This window comes from Rhyacophila brunnea, unplaced genomic scaffold (genome assembly GCF_057557595.1).
Source record: "Rhyacophila brunnea isolate RB1 unplaced genomic scaffold, BYU_Rbru_1.0 scaffold_3, whole genome shotgun sequence".
NCBI lineage: Eukaryota > Metazoa > Arthropoda > Insecta > Trichoptera > Rhyacophilidae > Rhyacophila > Rhyacophila brunnea.
This window is the reverse complement of record NW_028232965.1, coordinates 17,483,610-17,506,341: the sequence shown is the minus strand read 5'-3', so window position 1 is coordinate 17,506,341 and position 22,732 is coordinate 17,483,610. Positions and strand designations below refer to the sequence as shown.

The 22,732-nt window shown below is 33.5% G+C and overlaps 2 protein-coding genes across 2 annotated transcripts; one reads left to right on the top strand and one right to left on the bottom strand.

Annotated features, from left to right (window-relative positions):
* Nucleotides 1-1,707: 1,707 nt before the first annotated feature.
* On the bottom strand, nt 1,708-7,140 carry LOC147067987 (basic juvenile hormone-suppressible protein 2-like). The gene is made up of 5 exons (XM_085952755.1): nt 7,031-7,140; nt 4,258-4,391; nt 3,305-4,141; nt 3,052-3,209; nt 1,708-2,884 (listed from the first exon to the last, which is right to left on the bottom strand). The coding sequence occupies exons 1-5, from the start codon at nt 7,110-7,112 to the stop codon at nt 1,846-1,848; spliced, it is 2,250 nt and encodes a 749-aa protein (XP_085808881.1). The 5' UTR covers nt 7,113-7,140; the 3' UTR covers nt 1,708-1,845.
* Nucleotides 7,141-15,704: 8,564 nt separating this feature from the next.
* LOC147067986 (basic juvenile hormone-suppressible protein 2-like) lies at nt 15,705-19,057 on the top strand. The gene is made up of 5 exons (XM_085952707.1): nt 15,705-15,812; nt 16,106-16,239; nt 16,362-17,195; nt 17,290-17,447; nt 17,613-19,057. The coding sequence occupies exons 1-5, from the start codon at nt 15,806-15,808 to the stop codon at nt 18,649-18,651; spliced, it is 2,172 nt and encodes a 723-aa protein (XP_085808833.1). The 5' UTR covers nt 15,705-15,805; the 3' UTR covers nt 18,652-19,057.
* Nucleotides 19,058-22,732: the final 3,675 nt, after the last annotated feature.

Genomic DNA, 22,732 nt, shown 5'->3' with positions numbered 1-22,732 from the left:
AGCCCAGAGCATAAATTTGCATAGGTTGAGCAAATCATTCATTTTGTCATTCAAACAATCTATTACAAAACCACTTCGTGAGACGTTCAAGATCCTTATCGAAAAAAAAATATATGGATGGACTTAATAAAGATTGCAATCATCAATAGATTTTCCAATTCCGGGATTGGTATTCTTTATGGCAACCCAGAGATTGGAATAAACATGAAATTTTGCCGACCATTTTTTGGTGTTTATAATAAGCCCACATTATAATATTAAATCATGCTATTATGAATTATTTGCAAGTAAAAAGTTTAATTCCTGTGTATATTTTTTCTGATCCCACATATGACACCTGTCAAGATTTTAGTAGGTATTATTGATGAGTGTATTTTAAGGTGAAGTGACAGAATTACCTTTGAAGTATGCTGTTAATACAATGTAGTAGAGATGTACATTTTAATGTGTTTTTAATTATTCAATAAAATAAAATAGTAAAAAAAAAAACAAAGATAATCATGCAATAAAAACATATGAAAAAGGTTGACGTGATCATTTCGGTTTTAGTTTATTATTCCTTGTTTTTATGATTTAATAAAAATGTATAATTTTTAAAATGTCAATACCTATGTTTCATAAGTTCCCTCGAATGTGTAATGGAAGATTTGGAATAATTCATAGTTTTAAATAAACGTATCCGTAATCCTTATATGTAATTAATTTAGTCTAATATTGATTTTTCGGCACAAGCCTGTTTACTGGAAGCCAGGCGGGAACAGCGACAATTATCATAACCGATTTCGGCAAAATTCATGAATTCAAGAATGATAGCCTAACTGTCCTAACCTAACAAACGATCCAGTATATCGGCTATTTTCAAAATTTGTTTGCCACTTAACAGACAAGAACCGACTTTTCTATTAACCAATTAAACTCATGAAACGCATCTACTTTTTTAAAAGCAGTTCGCTATTATGTCGTCAGGTCAGAGATAATGATCTAAAACTTACTGTGTTATAATTAACAAAATTTAAAAAAAAACACATTGCTAAAATCATTTATAGTTCCTTTAAAATTCATTCTGTACATTTAGATACAAAATCCGTTAGAGGTGACATTTACTCTTGTGACAATCCCGTATAAGCTAGTATGGGTGATGTTCATGAATTAAAATTATGGGTAGAGTAACCTGGGATTGGAATTGTCAATAAATTGAGAGCTTTTTGTGCATGTGTTTAAAATCCTTGGATAATCATTTTCCCGTTTTAATGTAGGTAAATATTGAGTCAACATTGGAATATACTTGTCACTGTGGTAGATATAAAATCTATATTATTCTTTATTATATAAACATGTTCTTAGTCATTAAAATGAGAAATGTGTAAGGATGTAATCATATTGGAGAAATCCTTCACACTAGTTAGCAGAAAGTCTACAAAAATATGTCTGGATGATATCCGAACCACATATTTGGCACGAGGCCAATAGTAATATACTTATTTGAGATCGTATAACTTATTCCAGAAATTAAAATAAATCTTGAATTTTCATACAGTAGTTCTTTTAGATCAAATATCTACTAATTTAATAATCTAAATTTGATATGAAACATGTGGGCGGGTTTATAAATCGAACGTATGATCCAAAATTTATAATATACCTCGCACTTTATAATGATAACATATTATGCGTGTGTTTTTATGGTTATATAAAGGTAAAAATCAATTAAAATACAAATTTGTTTTATTGTTTATATAACAACAAATTTTATTAAATCACATGAAAAGCCATTATTATAGATAAGTTATTAAAGATAAATAGAGCATCAGTCAGATATTGCTTAGAATCATCAAATCCGTCAAATTAATATTCGGGGTTAAAATAATTCTTGTTGTCTAAGTTTAAATCTATAGATTGCATGTTGTCGGGGTTCATAAAGTTCATTTTGTTGATGCCCATATAATCGTTAAAGTTTCCCATAAAATCTTTCTTTGCAAAGTTTGACGAAATATCATTCTTTACCAGAAAGTCAGTGTGGAAGATCTTGATGTCGGTCATAAACATGTTGGGGACGAAGAAGAAGGTCTCATCAATAGGACGATCCAGAGGGAAACCGAAAGGCAGATCCTCGTAGAAGCGAGCTCCACTGCCGACTCCACCAGCATATTGTTGAGGAAATCCAGTTCCGTAAGGAACCTTAGATTGACGGTATGGTGACACCATAACGAACACTTGGAACATCATACCTCCCATCTTACCCTTGGGCAACAAGAGTCTGAGTGGCCATCCGTTGTGGGCTTCAGTCATATCAAGCTTGAAATCTCCGTTTCCACTGAGACCATTCATGACCTTGTCGTACAAGAAACGAGATGGGGTGCGGTCAAAGACGGTTCTGGCAAAGTCAACATTCTTGCGAGTGATCATGTTCTTTCCGGTCTTCAAGTTGTAAATGAAGTGATCAAGCTCAACAAAGTTATATCTGTTGTCATCGAAATTGATTAGGTGACCAAAGTTGTCAAACTTGGGACCCATGAACATCCTGACGGAGACATCGGTATCCTTATCGGACATAATGTTGAAGTTCACAGAGAATTGCTTGTGGTTGAGGCGCATCTGGCGAGCGAAGAACATGAATTTCTCTTTGTGGCTGTCGATTTCTTCTTTGTTCAAGAAAACTCCATTGGTGATGTCAAAATCAAATTCTTCAAAGAATGTGGTAAGAGGGGTAAATTCAACGTTCTCGACCTTCACTCCGGGGAAGAAGAGTTCTGACTTGGTGTAGCTGGGGAGATTATCCTTGAAACGGAGGAAGAACCTCATGAAGCGAGTATACAGCTGGTAGAACATGGGGTCACGCATGGTGGTATGGAACTGTTCAATGGCAGATGGTACATAGTTGATCCTGAAATAAAATGAAAAATAAGTATCCAAAAAAATATAGAATATATATATATAAAATAATAAGTAATTCTAAAGATTACAACACCAATAATATTATGCTCGAAGGTTATATAATCAATTTTAATTTAATATTATAATAAAATAACGACAAAATGATATCTGACTTACTCATCAAAAGTGTTCATGCCGCCGCCCAACAGGAATTTGGATATAACGGAAAGATAGTCGAAGAATTTGATATCACCCAAGTCCTTGTTTCCTTGGACAAAGCGACCCAAAATTTCGATGTCTTCGTAGTTCTTCAAGAAGAGTTTGGTTCCATCATACTGTGTACAATAAGTATAAATAAGACATTTTTCACCAAGTTGGTACCATTTTATAAGTATGTATTGTAACTATTATCAAATATAAAAATATTTACCAGAATAATGAATCCCAAATCGATAGCGTTTCTAATGCGTCTTTCGTAATCATCTACTTCCTGGATAAGGTATACATTGTATTCATTCTCCAGAATGAAGTCTTGTGTTCTCATCGGCATGGAGTATCCATTGTGGAATTTCATGTTGGGGTTGAAGCCGGTCTTGATTGGCATGTACCATGAGAATCTTGGGATCTCTCCGAGATTGTTTGAAAGTCTCTCAAGATAGTAACGGGCCAACAATTGTTGGTGAACGTAGTAGTAAAGCTCACCACGCCTGTCCTTGTTCAAGCCAAATTCTTGACCTCCCATCCAGAATGGATAGTCAACATGGAAGTAGAAGTAGTAGGTGTTAAGACCGATATCATTGGTGAAGTAGGACAGCTTTTGTTCGACATCATTATAATCGAAGCCAACGCTAAAGTTATTGTAGATTGTAAAAACATTGGGGTTTGTTGAGATGACTCCATTGAATTCGGCAAATTTGTTGTCCACGACGAATCCTTGTTGTTTAACAAAGTTAGCCTTTTGGATAACGTCAGAGCTGACGAAGTAGAATGGATAGATCTCATACGGAGCAGGAAGAACGATTCCTTGACAGTCGTTGCGATGGAGTACTGCAACGGTGAAAGAGTATACGAATAAGCCCTCGTTCATGTAATGACGAGCCCAGCAAGCGGTCTTGAAGAAGGTTTCGAAATCCTTGGCATAGAAGAACAGGTTGAAGAGAGCAACAGCTTCATCCCTATATGCGTCGAAAGTCAGAGAGAAGATCTTATACTTAGGGACAAATCCACGTTTCATGAAACCCAAGAAATCCATGAAAGCTTTATCGTTCTGTAAAGAAAAGTTTACTATTAATAATTTTAGTCACACTTAAATAACAACAAGATTTTTCATATTATATTTGATATATTACATAAATAGCTTTGAAGAACTGTTTTACGACTTACCATGAATCTATCTTTGTTCGCCTCCAGTACAAACTCTTTGCCGAATTTCACAATGTCGTCATCAACGTTGTGTTGAATAACGTGATTCAGTAAATCGAAAACCCTCTTTTGCTTCATAAGGAATTCCTTATCGGCTGAAAATTTAAATAATATCAAAATTGAGTACTAGTATTCTAAATTATGTGCCAAGACTGCCAAGCTTGTTAAAAATATTGATTTGTTAAATAAAAATCTGTTATTTTAATTTCCATTCAATTATTATTCAAAAGTAATACAATATATCTAACGACATAACATTTTAAGACTTTGACATTTCATTGTAATACTAATAATAATAATGGCGAATATCTAAATCATATATTTTTTTACGAATGACATTTATTAGTGAGTGACATTACTATCTTCTTACGAAATTTGTTACTAACTAATTAACAGAAAAACGCCACCGAGTACGCTTAAAAGTAATTTTCACGAAGACAAAAGTCATGATAAACCATTTAAAGACACCTGTAATCGAAGGTGTCTAATTAGAACATGGCTGTAGCTACATTTTTACCACGTTTTTCTTAACTCGTATTCTTGTGCGTCCGGTGGTTGTTTATCCAGTACAAATCTTGCAATCGATTTTGAAACCCGACTAGCTAGACATTTGAAACTTTTAGAATATATCAGAATACGATGCCAATGCATTCTTTTAATACTTTCAGCCATATTTAAGTAGAATTGAATTCATTTTCAGTTAATTCTGTTTTGTATGAAAAGTTATTTTGGAAGAAATCCGTAATCCAATCCACTATTATTGGTCCTAGCAACTGAATTATTAATATATACGTGCGTTACTATGGAAATCAAAATGACATTTCAGTAATCTAAAACCCGTTTCTTATGTTGGCGTCCTGTGTCATAGGGTGTCACAGAGTGTAAATACGATGTCATAGCTGTCATACAATATGTATGTATAAATGTTGGAATGGCATAGATATGATCATAGACACTAAAACGCTCTTAGCATATATGTGCCCGATCGTCATATAGTCTATTTGAACCTTTTGTTGCAAAATAGCAAAAAAAAAAATTTGACAATTGCCTTATTTTGTCAAGTTTATATGATTCAACAGAAAATTTACAAACGTGGTATATAAAAAGTTCTTTTTATCTTGTAATTATTTAAATATATCTTGGGCAACAAGTGTCCATAAATGATGGTATATATTATGACAAAATTGTCCTCCGAACAAACTTGTCATCGAGTACATTCGGACGTCTGAACGCCATTTTCAGAGCGACCTCTGATTGCGCCTCAAGTGCAGGATGTTTAACTAACGTGGCATGGACAGGTGTATGATGGATATGACGCACAAGACAGGACAATAATTTGCAAATTGCAAATTGAAAAATTGCAAAAAATTGCAAACGGGAGTCTGCGACCTAATTAAAAATGTCAAAACCCTTAAATAGTGATGGGCTGGACATATAGCTTGCAAAAAGGATGACCGCTGCACTAATGTGATAATCCATTGGTACTCGAGGGATATAAAACGACCGAAAGGCCGCCCCAAGGTACGTTGGATTAATAAAATATAGACGATCGACTGAATTACGTGGTAACGAAGAACAAGTAACAGAAAAGAGTGGAAAGAGATTGAGGAGGCCTTCATACACAAGTGAATTGAAATCGTCTCTTGATCATGGTGATGATGGTGATACACCTCTCATTCACACGTAGTGATGTCACATCGGTATTGAAATAATAGTATCGATTATTGAAAGTACCTAAGCATCAAAAACTTTTGATACTCGTGGGTCTATTATATACACAGGGTGACTATCGGCGACTATAGATGGTAGTTTACTGCAATATTTATGTATTGAGGCGGTTAATTGTTACATAAAGTTAACCGTCTAAACACTCTGAACTGTCAAAAAATGTTACGTTTTAACACCCCCTCTCTTGGTCGTGTTAACTTTTAAAGCGAGATATACAGTTTTGACAGTTTAGACGGCAAATTTATTGTGACAATTATACTACCTTAATACCGTCGATAGCCGCCTTGTGAATAGAATAGACCCGCTGGTATCGGTATAGTATCGAAGTATCAAAAAATCTGTCGATATTTTTTTGACATCCTTATGCCCCACAGGTATACTGAAATCATTATACAGTGGCACCATAGGTGATTTGCTTATGTATTGGTATTGTTTGCTACAATGGCTATTGCAATGCTTTAATTCGAGTACTTTGGATGTGTTCAGCTTAGAAAGATGTCTAATTAATGAGATTTTAATACCATTTAGTAAGAATTAGTTTTAGTGAACCATGTTACGCATCTTCAGATCATGTGTGTGTATATATCTACGGTATGTATACAACTAACATCTGACAATTATTAAAGTTTGTTACATTTTTTAATTAATTTAACAGGTAATTCATTAATACAAACAATTGCCCGTATAGTGGCAAACGTTAGGATTATTTTTAAACACACTTTAGTTATGAGCTTCCCACAAAATAAATTAATATAATAGCTACGGTATATTTAATAAATTTATTTATCATTATAAAACTACTTAGTATATAATATATTAAATAATCTAATATTATAAATTATGTCTCATTAGCTAGAATTTATTTAAATTCAATTTCCATCTAGTCGGAAAACCAATTTCAAAAATTTTTTTGTTTTAAAGAATCTTGAAAAAGATAATGGGATTTATAATACATTTTATTTATCTAGGCCTAGGGCTTTAAGGTATGATAGTGTTGGTTTCTTACCCTTCCTGAAGTCTTTGCTGGTTTCCATGAATGTGGCCGAAGCCAGCGCCAGAGTCGCCACGAATACCACGAGGAACTTCATCTTCCAGTACCTTGCAGTGTTCAACTGTACTAATCAAACAATTGCATGCCTTATTTATACTACCAAAAAATACATTATTATTGATTAGATTGACTCCTTATTAATGTATTTTTTTCTTAATTTTGAGGCAGCAACTACGAATCTTAAAAAAACATGTTATTGCATTTCAGTGGAGTATTCCAATGTGCAGTATGTCGATATTATCCACTTATGCACTTTTATCGCTATATTTAATATTTTTTTCTTGAATTGATGCCTCATTTACATTTAATATTTAGGTAGTACAGGTGATATTATATTTTAAAACAATTATCAGATAATACATAATTTGAAAACACGTGCTTCAGTTGTATAGTTTATTTCGTTGTATTTAGATAAGACAAAACTGCCTATTTTAATAAAATATTCAATGGATGCGGATTCGAGTTCCGCTTGATTCATTTTTTCTTCTAGAAGGTATTTTTTTGAGGTATGAAGTATAAAGTCAATAAAGAATGTTATAATCATCTCAAATCTTGTGATTTAGTCATTAAATAAAACAAAATAGTTTTAATTATCAGACAACAGACTAACAGATTTACGACAGATATTAATCTTTTTCTTGTGCCTTTCTCTATTTCTACATAAGGTCGGTCAGCATCAGGGCGATTTTTACTTTATCGTCTGCTACCTGGAACAGTAAGGTGGAGCTATACTCGTGGCATAATAGACGTTATGAAGCCACGAAGTGCGGCATCGTCTCTTAATAATAACAATGTTTGTTTGATATTAAAAAGGTTCTCCAATACCATTGGGTATAACATCATTGTGCAATACATTAAAATCTGTATCAAAAGGGGGGAACCGCTATGTCGATTGCGAAACCGATGATTTCAAGAATGCCAAATAGTGTCAGACTATAGTGTTGCCGTATGTACATATGTGTAATATAATCAATTTTGAAATTATCTACGATATTGGCAGATCCCTTTTCCATCTGCTCTAGGTTAAGGATTGTAATCTGGGACAGAATTTTCAATCCTAGAATAAGACAAAAATATGTAAAATTTTGCCAATGTTTTATTCTCTGTGCATATTATTGTATATCATTTAATGGTAATAAAACCAGCGTTCGAAATGGGCAATTTTACGAACCGGAGCACTCGATAGTTTTTCGAAAATATTAAAATATTTATGTAAGATTACTTATATAAAAAGAGTGTGTGTAATTAGTAGATTTTTTGTTATATATCTGCCAAGATTAGACGGTTTGCTGGGACAGTTTTGTGGCATGCAAGATTTGGGCATAATGTTCTCGGCAATGTACCTATATGAAAATTGGGTTAAGTTTACAGTTTCGTATAAACTTTAAAAATTATGTTTAAATATGTGAATGATTAATTCACGAATCATATTGCAATTTTTCATTTTTCCACGAGACGGAGCGATAATCTCGAGGAATTCACGAATAGGAGCTGCGCTCCGGTGCGTTCCGGTCCTTTTCGAGCGCTGAACAAAGCCCGTTGCAGATATAATATTAATATGACATGTGGGTATATTTACCATTTTATTAAAATATTAAAAGACATTATATAATGAGATATATATTTTGTTCACGTAATTGGAATGAAATAATTATATACGTAATTTTCAAATTAAACATCTTTATTGAACATACATCATTCGGAAAAATATACTATACACCACTAAGAACTATGCGTCTGTAACCAATAATTATGTATGTTCACAGTGTCGAGCTTAGCGAGGTGGAGGCCCTACACAAGATATCTGTCGTATTCTTGTTCAGCGGAGGATAGGTATTGCAGATGAAAGGCGGTAGTAGTAAAGTTGTTCATGATGATGGAGGAGGCGAGAATTTATTTACTGTTTCAAATAACTACAAGCGTACAACCGATGCAATATAATAAATATAACGGTAGTTCGTTGCGATGTGACTTTAACGGAAACTTGTAATCGAGTGAGATGTCCAATCGATTCTGACCCGCTATTTATTGACCGGCGCACTATGAAATAATATGTTGAAATTATTATGAAATAATATAAATTATTAAGATCCGCTATCTCATAACAATCATAACATTACGAAATCATACTGACTGATTGTACGTGAAAAATGAATATTTAATAAACAATATTATAATTGAGATCTGGGTTACATGAATCCGATGACAACCATATATCTACCAACCGGTCCAACTACAATTATTACTTATTTTAGCAATTATACTAATAAATTATTCATAAACCGAAAAACCAAGATATTTTCAACTAATAATATTATAACATAATTAAATGTTTCGGTGGCTACACCACTCTCCAGCGTGTCCTCTGATAGCCTCGTTAATCGAAACGATAACATGTAATTTTTATTGTTTTTCGATGCGTTTTTTTTACATTTTATAATAATTTAAATTATACCTATAGTATATAAAACTGTTATTTAATTTGGCAGAAAATAATAATAGTTTATAATGCAAGACTTGTAAAAATAATGTAATTACCTGATTCAGTAATTAGTTTGACGTTTGACACAGCAATACGATAATTCGATTTGCATGCCACCATGGTTATTGATTTATTGAAATTGTATTATTTATACTTTATGGTATAATAAAAAATGCAAACATGTCATCATTATACATATTTATATGATGTTTATAAGCTGACGAACTGACTTGGTCCCTATTAAATTATGTTGATCAAGTAATAATATAACATTATGTGTTTATTTTAAACAAAATAATTATAATATGTGAAGTAGATATATCAAATTATTGATGTTAATTTGCAGAAATATGAGTATTTTTCTGTTCACAGTTATTATACTCGTATGATTTGGATTATTAGTTATAAACGGGCAGGACAATTTTTTTAGTTTAAAAATGATATTTTATTAGTTATAAACAAAAAGTAATTGATATTATTATTATCTGTAAAAAAGTTATATTTTTAAAAAAATATAGGTAGGCACTAGGTGGCACTCGTGGTGCAGTGCTTAAGGAGCTGGCCTTCCATCCGGGGGCTCTGGGTTCGATCTCAGTGAGGACACAATATATATATTATGTGATTTTCTCGAATCCTGGGTGTTTGTGATTGTTTAAAATTTCAAATGTTCAAATGTTCAAAAAACAGCCACCTTCATGAAAAAGCAAGGACATGGTTGTTAATAATTAACGCTCTAACTATGTCATATTTTCTGTCAAAACTATCGAACTTCATGCTTATGTGGTATGTCTGCAATAAACTAGATCAATTACGATATGATTTCTCTTTGTTATATTGTGTTAAATTAGTTGGGAAAAGTTTACCATAATATAATACAAAAAGCACAACAGGGTAGGTACAATACGGAACTATACCGCTTATTTTTTTCCGACCATGTCCGATCCTAATAGGATCATATGGGCCTCCACAGAGTAGATGTTTGTATTAACAGATTTTGTTTTTTACGAGAAATGGATGTCAGCCACTTGCTCAACCTATTAGGTCCATACCCTGACTCACACACAATTTGAAAAAACAATATGCGTATTTTCCAGACCCAGGACTCGAACCTGGGACCCACGGCGTGATAGTCCAACGCGTAAGCCGCTCGGCTACCGTGGGTGTACCGCTTATACCAAGATTCAAAACTCTCCGCCTTTATAAAACTCCAGAGGCTAAACTGGGCAGGCTATGTCCAGTGCATGCCTGAGTCACGGATACCGTAAAAGATCCTCGAAGGAAACCCAGGGGAAAAAAGCCAGTGGGAAAGCCACGCACACGATGGGGTGATAACATTACAAAAGATGCCAACCAGCTGCTAACAATCAGGAACTGGAAAAGACGTGCGGAGGACCGTTCCGGCTGGAGGACGGCGGTGGAGCATTCCAGGGCTCGTCTTCAGCTGTAACGCCATCGAAGAAGAAGAATACAAAAAGCATACTCAAGCAATCAATAAATTATTGACTACACTACTCATTGTGTTTAACAATTAACCGATGTGTCACCATAAGAACATTTAATAATATGGATTGGAGTATCTCATTTATAATTTGAATAACTCGAGTGATCGGGTTATATATCAAATGAATAACACTAATGAATTTTTCAATTTCAAAGAATATTTTTAAGAATATAACAACCACAAAATAAACAACGAAATTTAAAAAATCTTTATATTAAAATAGTATACGGTTAATTGTCAGTTCGGTCAATTTATCGTGAATCTGTGTAAAGATACTAATTTTGATAGTGGTATCCAAACCATGGCCCCCATAAGGGGGGGCTGACAGGATTCTAGCCTGGGGGCCCGGACTCAGGAGGGGATGCCAGTCGACCAGATAAGTGAGATAAACACACAACACAAATTTTCTTTAATAGTAAAAAAAAGTCGACAACTCCTTAATTCAAATGGAATAATAATAATATACAGCAAAAAACATTAATTTTACCACGTAAACCATTTGAAAAACGCTACTGTAGAGCATCACACTGCTTTTATCCTTAGAGATAGGTAGAGTGGCCAAAGATCTTAGCATGGGGGCCCGGTTCAGGATGTGGGGGCCATGATCCAAACTGTGCACTATAACGCCCTGGGGTGCAACAACCAATACCAAACTGATGCCACCGCAGTGTTTCAAAAAAATGCATGAACACCTATACCCTACCTACCAATAGATCTCATTATTGTACTATTTTTTTCTTAAATGGTTCCTCGTACGGCATAATTTTTATCTCATCAACTGGTTACAAAAATATTTTCATGATGATTATATGAAAAAGGTCATGTATTGCTTGTGGGCGGAAAACTAAGAATTAATATAATGGTAATTAACATAATTTTCTAAAGCCATGGAGTCGACAATTTTTTCGACTGCGGCGCTAACAATATATTATGTATGTACTTATTCCAGATTAAAAAAAAAACTACGTGTATTCGTTAAAATTAAATAAATAATATAGTATAAGTATGGCCCCCACATCCTGAAGCGGGCCCCCAGACTAGGATTTTTGGCGGACCCCCTACCTATCGTTAAAGATAAAAGCAGTATGATGCTCTACAGTTGCGTTTTCCAAATGGTGTACGCGGTAAAATTAATGTGTTTATTTAGTATTTGTTGTATATTTTAATACATCCATTTGACTTTTTTATTATTAGAGAGAATTTGTGATGTGTGTTTATATCACTTATCTGATCGACACGCCGGGCCCTTCCTGAACCCGGGCCCCTAGACTAGAGCCCTGTCAGCCCCCCTTTGTGGGGGGCCATGAGTATATGGTCACATCGAATGGCTTTTAATAAAATTTGAGACTAAAAATAATATGGAGTGCCACTTTGCACTTGAGGTGTATCTAGTATGATTCCAAGATTAGAGAAACTACATGCAGAAGACCAGAAATATCTATCCTACTACTGGGTATTTTTAGAGTGCAGAAATCTTTAGACACGAAAGAGGCTCCAGCGCATCTATTCTATACACAAAACTGCTATAGGCGGCTATCGAGGGTAGTTTATCATATTTATGTATTATAATTGTCACAATAAGTTAGCCGCCGTCTAAACTGCCAAAACTGTATATCTCGCTCTAAAAGTTAACACACCCAAAAAAGGTGCTGTTAATACATAGCACTTTTTGACAGTTCAGACGGTTGACTTATTCCTCAATACATAAATTTGATAGACTACACTCGATAGCCACCGATAGCAGCCTTGTGTATATAATATATTATGCGCAGGACGGAAGAGTTTGAAAACCACTGAGTTATATTTTTTCCAGTAATTGCCGTAATGTCATGTTATTATGCTAAAATAATTTTATAAATATTAGCGTAGGTATGTACTGGAATATAGTATTATTAATATCGACTCTAATTAATTATTAAAATTAAATTACAATAAATTTAAGTGGGATTTTAATATTTGAGACCTATTGATACCTACATAATAATTTATTATGTACCTATGTAAAATATGATAATTAAAAAAAATCTATTGATATAGTGCGTCTTATACCAGTAAATGATTACCAATTACGTAGGTATGTAGTATAATTTATAATATTTACCGACGTAGTTTCAATAAAAATCATTTCAATAATAATTAATTTTATTAAGATAATATTATTAATTTATCATTGTTATGGTTGTAAGTATGTTACACGGTCACCTTAGAGTTGTTAGACTTTAGAAGATCGCTTGAACTGACTCAAATAAGATATCATCAATAAATATTACTATCGTCATCGCAGCCATTCTCGATTTTGGTTTTAAATCTAACGTTGCTGTTGATTATCCCATCGATCCAGCGGTATTTTTAGTATATTATTTTGAGTACCACTGAATGATACCAGGGAAAAATTAATACTTAATACCAGCTTAATTATAATATTTTTTTTAAATAACACTGCTTGCTTATTTTTCTCAACAAAAACACTTATTATTTTATCAAAGTCCATTCCAAACTCAAATTAGTATTAATGCCAATGATTTTAATCGATTTTGGGCAATGTTGTTGTATACTCCAATATTGTTTTGATTCGTGACTAGTTTAAGCTTTTTCGCTATTAGTTTAAAAGGTTTTCGAGTGTACCGATCTTATTACACCTTATCTGGTAAGTACTATATACAGTATGATAGTCCTACACGCATGGGTAGAAAGGCGTTTCCACAATATTCAACAAGTAGCAGGTATTAAATTTGCTTGGAAAGAACTTACGGAAGGGTTAACCGTTAACCCAGGCTGTGATACTGCTCTCACTTTTTGACATTTATGATCAGTATTATCTGGCAAATTATCATGAATAGAGTCACATTTGAACAACGCTACCAAATTATTCAAATTTACTTGGAAAATCAGTTGTAGATTTGCGCAACACATCCTTGCTCTTAATCATAACTAACCACAATTTTAATACGAACTATAATTTCTGATTGGAATGACCAAATAGAAATGATCAAAAAACGTAGTAAAACTGTATATCATATATCTCAAAGTTACAAACACTGCATAATTCGATCAAATACCGTAAATATTTTTTTTTTTAAGCGGAGACGGCTAGGGCACAAACCATAGCTAGACAAACTATAGCTAAGGTAGGGGGTCCGAAAATACATTGAAAAATTCATTTAAGTCGTGACTCGTGTGTTTAAACAATATTAGAAAATGATGCCAAAATTCTAAAAAAAATAACTGTGTATTTGTATTTTTCCAACCGTTCGCTTTGATTTTTTTCGGTATTCCTTAAAATCTACGAATCATCACGGCCCTACCCATGCGTAGAATGTATGCGGAATCAATGAGGTTGTTATTGCGGTGTTTATTAAGATCGCGCCTGTTGTATCACTTCGTCTCACTTAAGTGTATCTTCCGCTCTCTTTTGTGTACTGTCTAAATTATGAAACATAACTGGTTATGCGTTACTATTATAGTTCATACATAAGGTAAAGTTTTTTTTATAACTGATATAAATGTTCTATACCTATACACATTTCCTCTGATTTCTGCCTGAGCCTGATCTGATCCGAATTGACAACCAGTATTTTATTCTCTTCTACTAAAGTTAATATTATATTTTGACCACATCCAAAACAAATTTAATGATGTATACATTCAAAACATGCTTTAAATTTCATAGGCGGCATGAGGAACGAGAGAACGCGCGTAATGCATAAGAGCAGGCGGATATTTCTATATGCTGATTATAGTACAAAATATAGTACATCTGCAACTACAGAATTATAGTTTGTAATACAATAAGGTATGATATTACGGTTGGAAACACTGGGATGTCGTATAATACAAAATATGTAGGTAGATACTAGTGTTGTCAATCATACTATACTTTATTATATTAGAAACTATAATTTTGAAGGATCCAATACAAAAATTGTTTCCTGTATGTAATATGTGCATGTGTATAATATACTAAAAACGTAACATGAGACATTTCGAGACTAGTTTCATATCATGACTGCCACATGTAGAGAGCTATTGACTAATAAAACAATAACAATATGTAGAATTTCTAATAATTTATTATTATTTTGTAAAGTAGAATTCTATCAAGTAAACGATAATTCAACAAAGTAAGTCTTTAATTCAATTTGTGACCTTCCTTCACTAATGTTACGTGCCAAAACATTCAAACTTCGCTGCTTTTGATAGGGGACAATGATGGTTGATAATAAATAAACAAAAAAATGTTTTATATTTTGTATGGTTTATTTGCCCTCTGAACTATGTATATACGATGACATTATTAATGGAAACTTACTGTGAATATTTATTATTTCGATTGTTTTTGTTGAGATTATCATGTTAATGACATGATATTTAACAAATCCACAGATGGATAAAATCTTTTCGTGTTTTATTTTATGTACTGTAATAAATCTAAGGGGACAATATGTTAGGTACTCCAAACTAATATACAATATAATCTGGACAAATTAAAATAAGTACCAATTTTAATAATAATATGCTAATTATTATTACCGATATTTTAGAGATTCGCAGTTGCTACCTTAATATGTATACAGTAATAAACTACCTACGTTATCAAAACATATTGTTCAATTAGTATAAATATGGAAAGAAATTGCTTCTTAGGTGCAGTTGAGCATTGCAAGGAATTGTGAGATGAAGTTCCTCGTGGTATTCGTCGCTACTCTGGCGCTGGCTTCGGCCATGTTCATGGAGAACAACAGACTTCATGACAGGTAAAAGAAAATATTCCTTTATCAGAATAATTATATTACTAGCGATATGGAACTATTAAATATACAAAAGTTTAACTAAAATTATCTTGTATCTATGTATATGTATAAACAAAATATGATAAAGAGATATTTTAATATGCAAACAAATCCTTGATGCAACGTGTACAAATACTTTATTTACACATAACTTTGCTATGTGTAATCTTGCACAGATTTTAACTATAGTAACATACTTGAGTAGTAAAGAATCCATTAGTATTTTTACTAAAATCTATTATTTGTTCATTTTTCAGGCGATAAGGAATTTCTTTTGAAGCAAAAAAGAGTGTTTGACTTACTGAATCATGTCATTCAACACAACGTTGACGATGATATTGTGCGAATGGGCAAAGAATTTATACTGGAGGCTAACACAGACAAGTTCATGGTAAGAATAAAGTTTTTGCATACACATTAAGACTGCAGACATAACATATTGTGTGATATAATATAATCAATTACACATGTAGGTATGTTATGTTTAATAATATATTTTGTTTATAATTATAGAAACATGAGGTCGTTAAGGACTTTATGGGATTCATGAAACGTGGACTTGTTCCCAAGTGTAAGATCTTCTCTTTGACTTTCGACACATACAGGGACCAAGCTGTCGCGCTCTTCCATTTGTTCTTCTATGCCAAAGATTTCGAAACCTTCTTCAAGACCGCTTGCTGGGCTCGTCACTTCATGAACGAAGGCCTATTCGTATATTCTTTCACCGTTGCAGTACTTCATCGCAACGACTGTCAAGGAATCGTTCTTCCTGCTCCATATGAGATCTATCCATTCTACTTCGTCAGCTCTGACGTGATCGAAAAGGCTAACTTTGTTAAACAACAAGGATTCGTCGTGGACAACAAATTTGCCGAATTCAACGGAGTCATCTCGACAAACCCCAATGTTTTTACAATCTACAATAATTTTAGCGTTGGCTTCGATTATAATGATGTCGAACAAAAGCTGTCCTACTTCAACGATATCGGTCTTAACACCTACTACTTCTACTTCCATGTTGACTATCCATTCTGGATGGGAGGTCAAGAATTTGGCTTGAACAAGGACAGGCGTGGTGAGCTTTACTACTACGTTCACCAACAATTGTTGGCCCGTTACTATCTTGAGAGACTTTCAAACAATCTCGGAGAGATCCCAAGATTCTCATGGTACATGCCAATCAAGACCGGCTTCAACCCCAACATGAAATTCCACAATGGATACTCCATGCCGATGAGAATACAAGACTATATTCTGGAGAATGAATACAATGTATACCTTATCCAGGAAGTAGATGATTACAAAAGACGCATTAGAAACGCTATCGATTTGGGATTCATTATTCTGGTAAATATTTTTATATTTTATAATAGTTACAATACATACTTATAAATGGTACCAACTTGGTGAAAAATGTCTTATTTATACTTATTGTACACAGTATGATGGAACCAAACTCTTCTTGAAGAACTACGAAGACATCGAAATTTTGGGTCGCTTTGTCCAAGGAAACAAGGACTTGGGTGATATCAAATTCTTCGACTATCTTTCCGTTATTTCCAAATTCCTGTTGGGCGGCGGCATGAACACCTTTGATGAGTAAGTCAAATATAATGTTTTCGTTATTTTATTATAATATTAAATTAAAATTGATTATTTAACTTTGGAGCATAATATTATTAGTGTTGTACTTTAGAATTACTTTTTATTTTATATATACATTTTCTATATTTTTTTGGATACTTATTTTTCATTTTATTTCAGGATCAACTGTGTACCATCAGCCATTGAACAGTTCCACACCACCATGCGCGACCCCATGTTCTACCAGCTGTATACTCGCTTCATGAGGTTCTTCCTCCGTTTCAAGGATATGCTCCCTAGCTACACCAGGTCAGAACTCTTCTTCCCCGGAGTGAAGATAGAAAACGTTGAATTTACCCCTCTTACCACATTCTTCGAAGAATTTGATTTCGACATCACCAATGGAGTTTTCTTGAACAAAGAAGAAATCGACAGCCACAAAGAGAAATTCATGTTCTTCGCTCGCCAGATGCGCCTCAACCACAAACAATTCATGGTCAACTTCAATATTATGTCCAATAAGGATACCGATGTCTCCATCAGGATGTTTTTGGGTCCCAAGTTTGACAACTTTGGTCACCTAATCAATTTTGATGACAACAGATATAACTTTGTTGAGCTCGATCACTTCATTTACAACTTGAAGACCGGAAAGAACATGATCACTCGCAAGAATGTTGACTTTGCCAGAACCGTCTTTGACCGCACCCCATCTCGTTTCTTGTACGACAAGGTCGTGAATGGTCTCAGTGGAAACGGAGATTTCAAGCTTGATATGACTGAAGCCCACAACGGATGGCCACTCAGACTCTTGTTGCCCAAACGTAAGATGGGAGGTATGATGTTCCAAATATTCGTTATGGTATCACCATACCGTCAATCTAAGGTTCCTTACGGAACTGGATTTCCTCAACAATATTCTGGTGGAGTAGGAAGTGGAGCTCGCTTCTACGAGGATCTGCCTTTCGGTTTCCCTCTGGATCGTCCTATTGATGAAAGCTTCTTCTTTGTCCCCAATATGTTCATGACTGACATCAAGATCTTCCACACAGACTTTCTGGTAAAGAATGATATTTCGTCAAACTTTGCAAAGAAAGATTTTATGGGAAACTTCAACAATGATATGGGCATCAACAAAATGAGTTTTATGAACCACGACAACATGCAATCTTTAGATTTAAACTTAGACAACAAGAATTTTTTTAACCCCGAATATTAATTTGGCGGATTTGATGATTCTAAGCAATATCTGACTGATGCTCTATTTATCTCTGATAACTTATCTATATTATAATGGCTTTTCATGTGATTTTATAAAATTGGTTGTTATATTATAAACAACGAAACAAACTTTTCTTTTCAATTCTTTCAACATGAATCACGACAACATGCAATCTTTTGACTCAAACTTTGACAACATGAAATCATTAAATTGTTAATTGTTAATCGTTAATCATTCGGTAATATGAATTCTTTTAATCTGGATTATTAATTTGAACACTTTGACGATTCTAAGCAATTCTAAGAACTGATTGATAGGTACTCTATTTAATTCTGATAACATACTATGGATGACAATGGCTTTTAATGTGATTTAATAAAATTATTTAATTTGAATAGTGAAACTTTTTATATTATTTATATTTAAAAACCTTACTCCAATAGTTAACTTCTTATGGTATATGAGCTAATTACAAAATACTACTAATATCTATACCTTTATAAAACGATTAACTAAAGAATTTTATTGAAAACTAATTAAAATTTTGCAGGAGAATTTAAAAAAAAGTAATATTTTTAGTTCAACCTTAAACAAGTAAATATTGTTTTAGTGTTTCCAATAATAACTTAATAGAAAAACTATCTTTTTCTTGGTCATTCCCCCATGCCTGATGATCGTGACCACCTTTGATTTTTTTCATCTTTTAAACGACCAAGAATTTCTATCCCTCTCGATCCTGTGTTTCTCTCAGAGTGAATGCTGTCCTCATTCAGCTCTTTCACTTGGTCGCTCCAGCGCGCGTTTTTCTTCTGCTTTGTCTCGGTCACCCAAACCCACCGGTCTCTCCAGGTTGTCCGGTCCACGCCGAACAATATGTACAAAAATCTGCAGAATTCGTCTCAGACATAATACTGTCGAGACCTGTTCCTTTATCTGCAGTCTCTGGATGATTGACTGGTTTGTCTTGTGCCTGTCCAAGCATTTGGCACTGACACCACATCTCGAAGGCATCAGTTGTCTTCCGCTCCCTTGCCTTCAGAATCTATGACTTGGCTCAACATAGCGTTTAAATTCCCCGAAAAAAACTCAGGCTAATTGTACTAAAAATGCCATACTCACTTCTCTAAGGTTTGAAGCTTTCCTCTCTTAGTACTTAAAAAAAGACTTGAATCGTAAATAAAAATATAGCGAAGGAGACAATAATTTAAACCAAACAAAAAAAACTTAATTACTTAGTATTATTGTAGTATCACGACTTTGATACGCGTATATAGCGGGTGAGTACTTTGATAATTTAACTTTTATAGTTTCAAACTAAGTCATTTCGAAATTGGATGAAGTTGGTTGTTATATCATTGTGTTTAAATATTATTGAATATATCATCAACATCAGACTTGGTCTTGTATATATATATACACACAAATATATATATAGATTTGGTCCAATCGGCTCTCTTACTCTTAAATAAGACACATAATGAAATGGTAAAAGATAAGTTGATTCAAGGTATTTCATTGTAAAACTTTGTGCATTAGAATCATAAAATTATTGGTAAAATTCGACACCTATTATTATTCAAGAACAACTTTGCATTGTTGCTTAAAAATATATTTAGGACCACTACTACCTGGGAAAATACATTCAAAATCGGTAAGCATGATGGGGGATGCAGAACAAAAAAAATATTCTCATGAGAAGAAAGTATCATTTTGAGTTAATAGTTTATTATATGCATATTAATTATATAGTATTTATTGTAATATCCAGTAAATAAGTAAAGAACGGTAAAACACAATAGCATAAAAATAATGTCAATTTACATAATAAAAAAAGTTTTTCAAACGAAGGAAGATAAATAAATTACCATTTTTGCTTCTAAGCTGAGGGTATAAAGGTCGTATCGACAGGTTTCCACGAGAAATTTTCGTTAGCCATTATTTTTTTGCCCAACATCAAACACAGATTAAAAAAAAACAACATGCATTTTCCCCGCTATACATGGTTTCATAGACGGCCGCTCTACCAAATCGGATTACGTGAGTAACTAGTTAACGATTAGCATAGCTAAAGGTTATTCGAACTCTGTATAATGTACCAGTCGGTCTCACACATATATTCCAATAGGGTCGCACTTATTAGGACCGACCCTGATCATCTTCTCACCCACTTTCGATCCACTGCCGAACGAAGGTCTATGGTTGCTTTTTCCAACTTTTAAAGTCCGTAAGATTTCGTTAAAATGGTTGAACTTTGGCAAGAGGATATTGGTACATTTCCTGAATCATAGATTCTCATTTTGTGGTTATACTCACTAAGAGAGTGAAAGTTACAAAAGTTCGAATTTCACGGGGCTTAACTTTTAATATTATATAAGTACATGTGTTTCTAGAGTTAATTTAGTATAGAATAAAAAATAATAATTTATATTCTGTTATAGGTTTGTGTATGACATAAAAATATAAACATTTTTAATGTGAGATATTTTACCTGTCTGGTGAGTTCTAATATTGGATCTCGTCTGCAGGGAAAATTTCTAAATAATTAAAATTCATTTCTAAATCATCTGATTTTCTTCTGAAGCCAAACATGAACTTGAAGAAAAAAATTCTCTTCGAGAACAAAATTTGCATGCTGCGTCTTTTTTTGTAGACTACGCGAAATCAATTAAATGTACAGACCTAAAAGCATTCCATGATTAAAAGTAATTGAGAAACCATAGCCGACTATAAATACAGGCCGTTGCATTGATTATCTTTGAATGCAATGCGGTCACCTGTTTGCCATAAATAAAGATTTTCAATATAAAATAATAATCATTTTCTACAATCAACAAACAGTTTAATCGAAGTATTAGCAATATAATCACGATTGAAGTTTACTGTTTCGTGTCAAACGTTGATTTACGTTGAAACTGTGGACTAACAATAATATTATTATATAGGTAATAATATGATGATATGTGTTGGTACTTGCATTACAATTTTGTTTTCCAGCACTCATAGGTGCCGAATAAAAATAAAACACCTACCTACCACTAAAGAGACACGTTGTATTCAAAAAAAGTTTAGTAAACAAAATCACCAGAGTGGACTTTATACTACAGACTTTTTGGCAAAATAATAGCCATTCGCATCCATTTATTGGATTTTTGCGCAGGGTCAAACACGCATTGATAAAACAACATGTAATTTTTACCAGACGTGTGATGACGGCGTCAGAGACAGGTACTCCGCCAACTATTTCACTGCGATTTAATTTATTCCATTACCATTGACAATAATCATTTCTTATGACTTGGCCCAAAGGGAAGACACTCTCGATAAAAATATTAAGAAATAATAGTAGCGTGTTATTTGTGCACCCACAAAAATACGCTATATTGACCGTGACCGTGATGGTGACCGTACACCCACGATGGCCGCATGGCTTAAGCGCCGGTATCCCAGGTTCGAATGCTGGGTCTGGCAAGTACACATATTGTTTTTCAATTTGTTTATGAGTGGTATGGACCTAATAGGTTGAGCAAGTGGCTGACATCCATTTCTCGTAAAAATAAAATCTGTTAATACAAACCTCCACTCTGTGGAGGCCCATATGATCCTATTAGGATCGGACATGGAATAATAAAATAATAAAAAATAATAATATATAACTCATAATATATTGGTAATATATTAAAAAAACTAACTTTACGCTTATAGCGCTATTAATGTACCTATGTCGTTTTTTATATCTTAGTGAGGCTGTGTAATTTTGACAAATACATTTCTGAATACGGGTGTGATATTGGATTCAAATAACCTGAAATATGAAATGACTCGAATCTAATTTAATTATTAGCCTCATCTAACATTTTCAGCTTCACTTTCATGTATTCCTGAAGCTCCATATTGATATAAAAATGTTTACTTTAGTATATCCATTTTTATAATCATGATATCACTATGAAAAATCAATTAATGTAGGTATTACCATTTATTTCAATATGAAACAATCATCGTTTCTACAAATAGTTACATTCGAAGGATGAGCAATAACTGGCACTACCATCTTAATTTACAGTCTCGTGTCACGGCC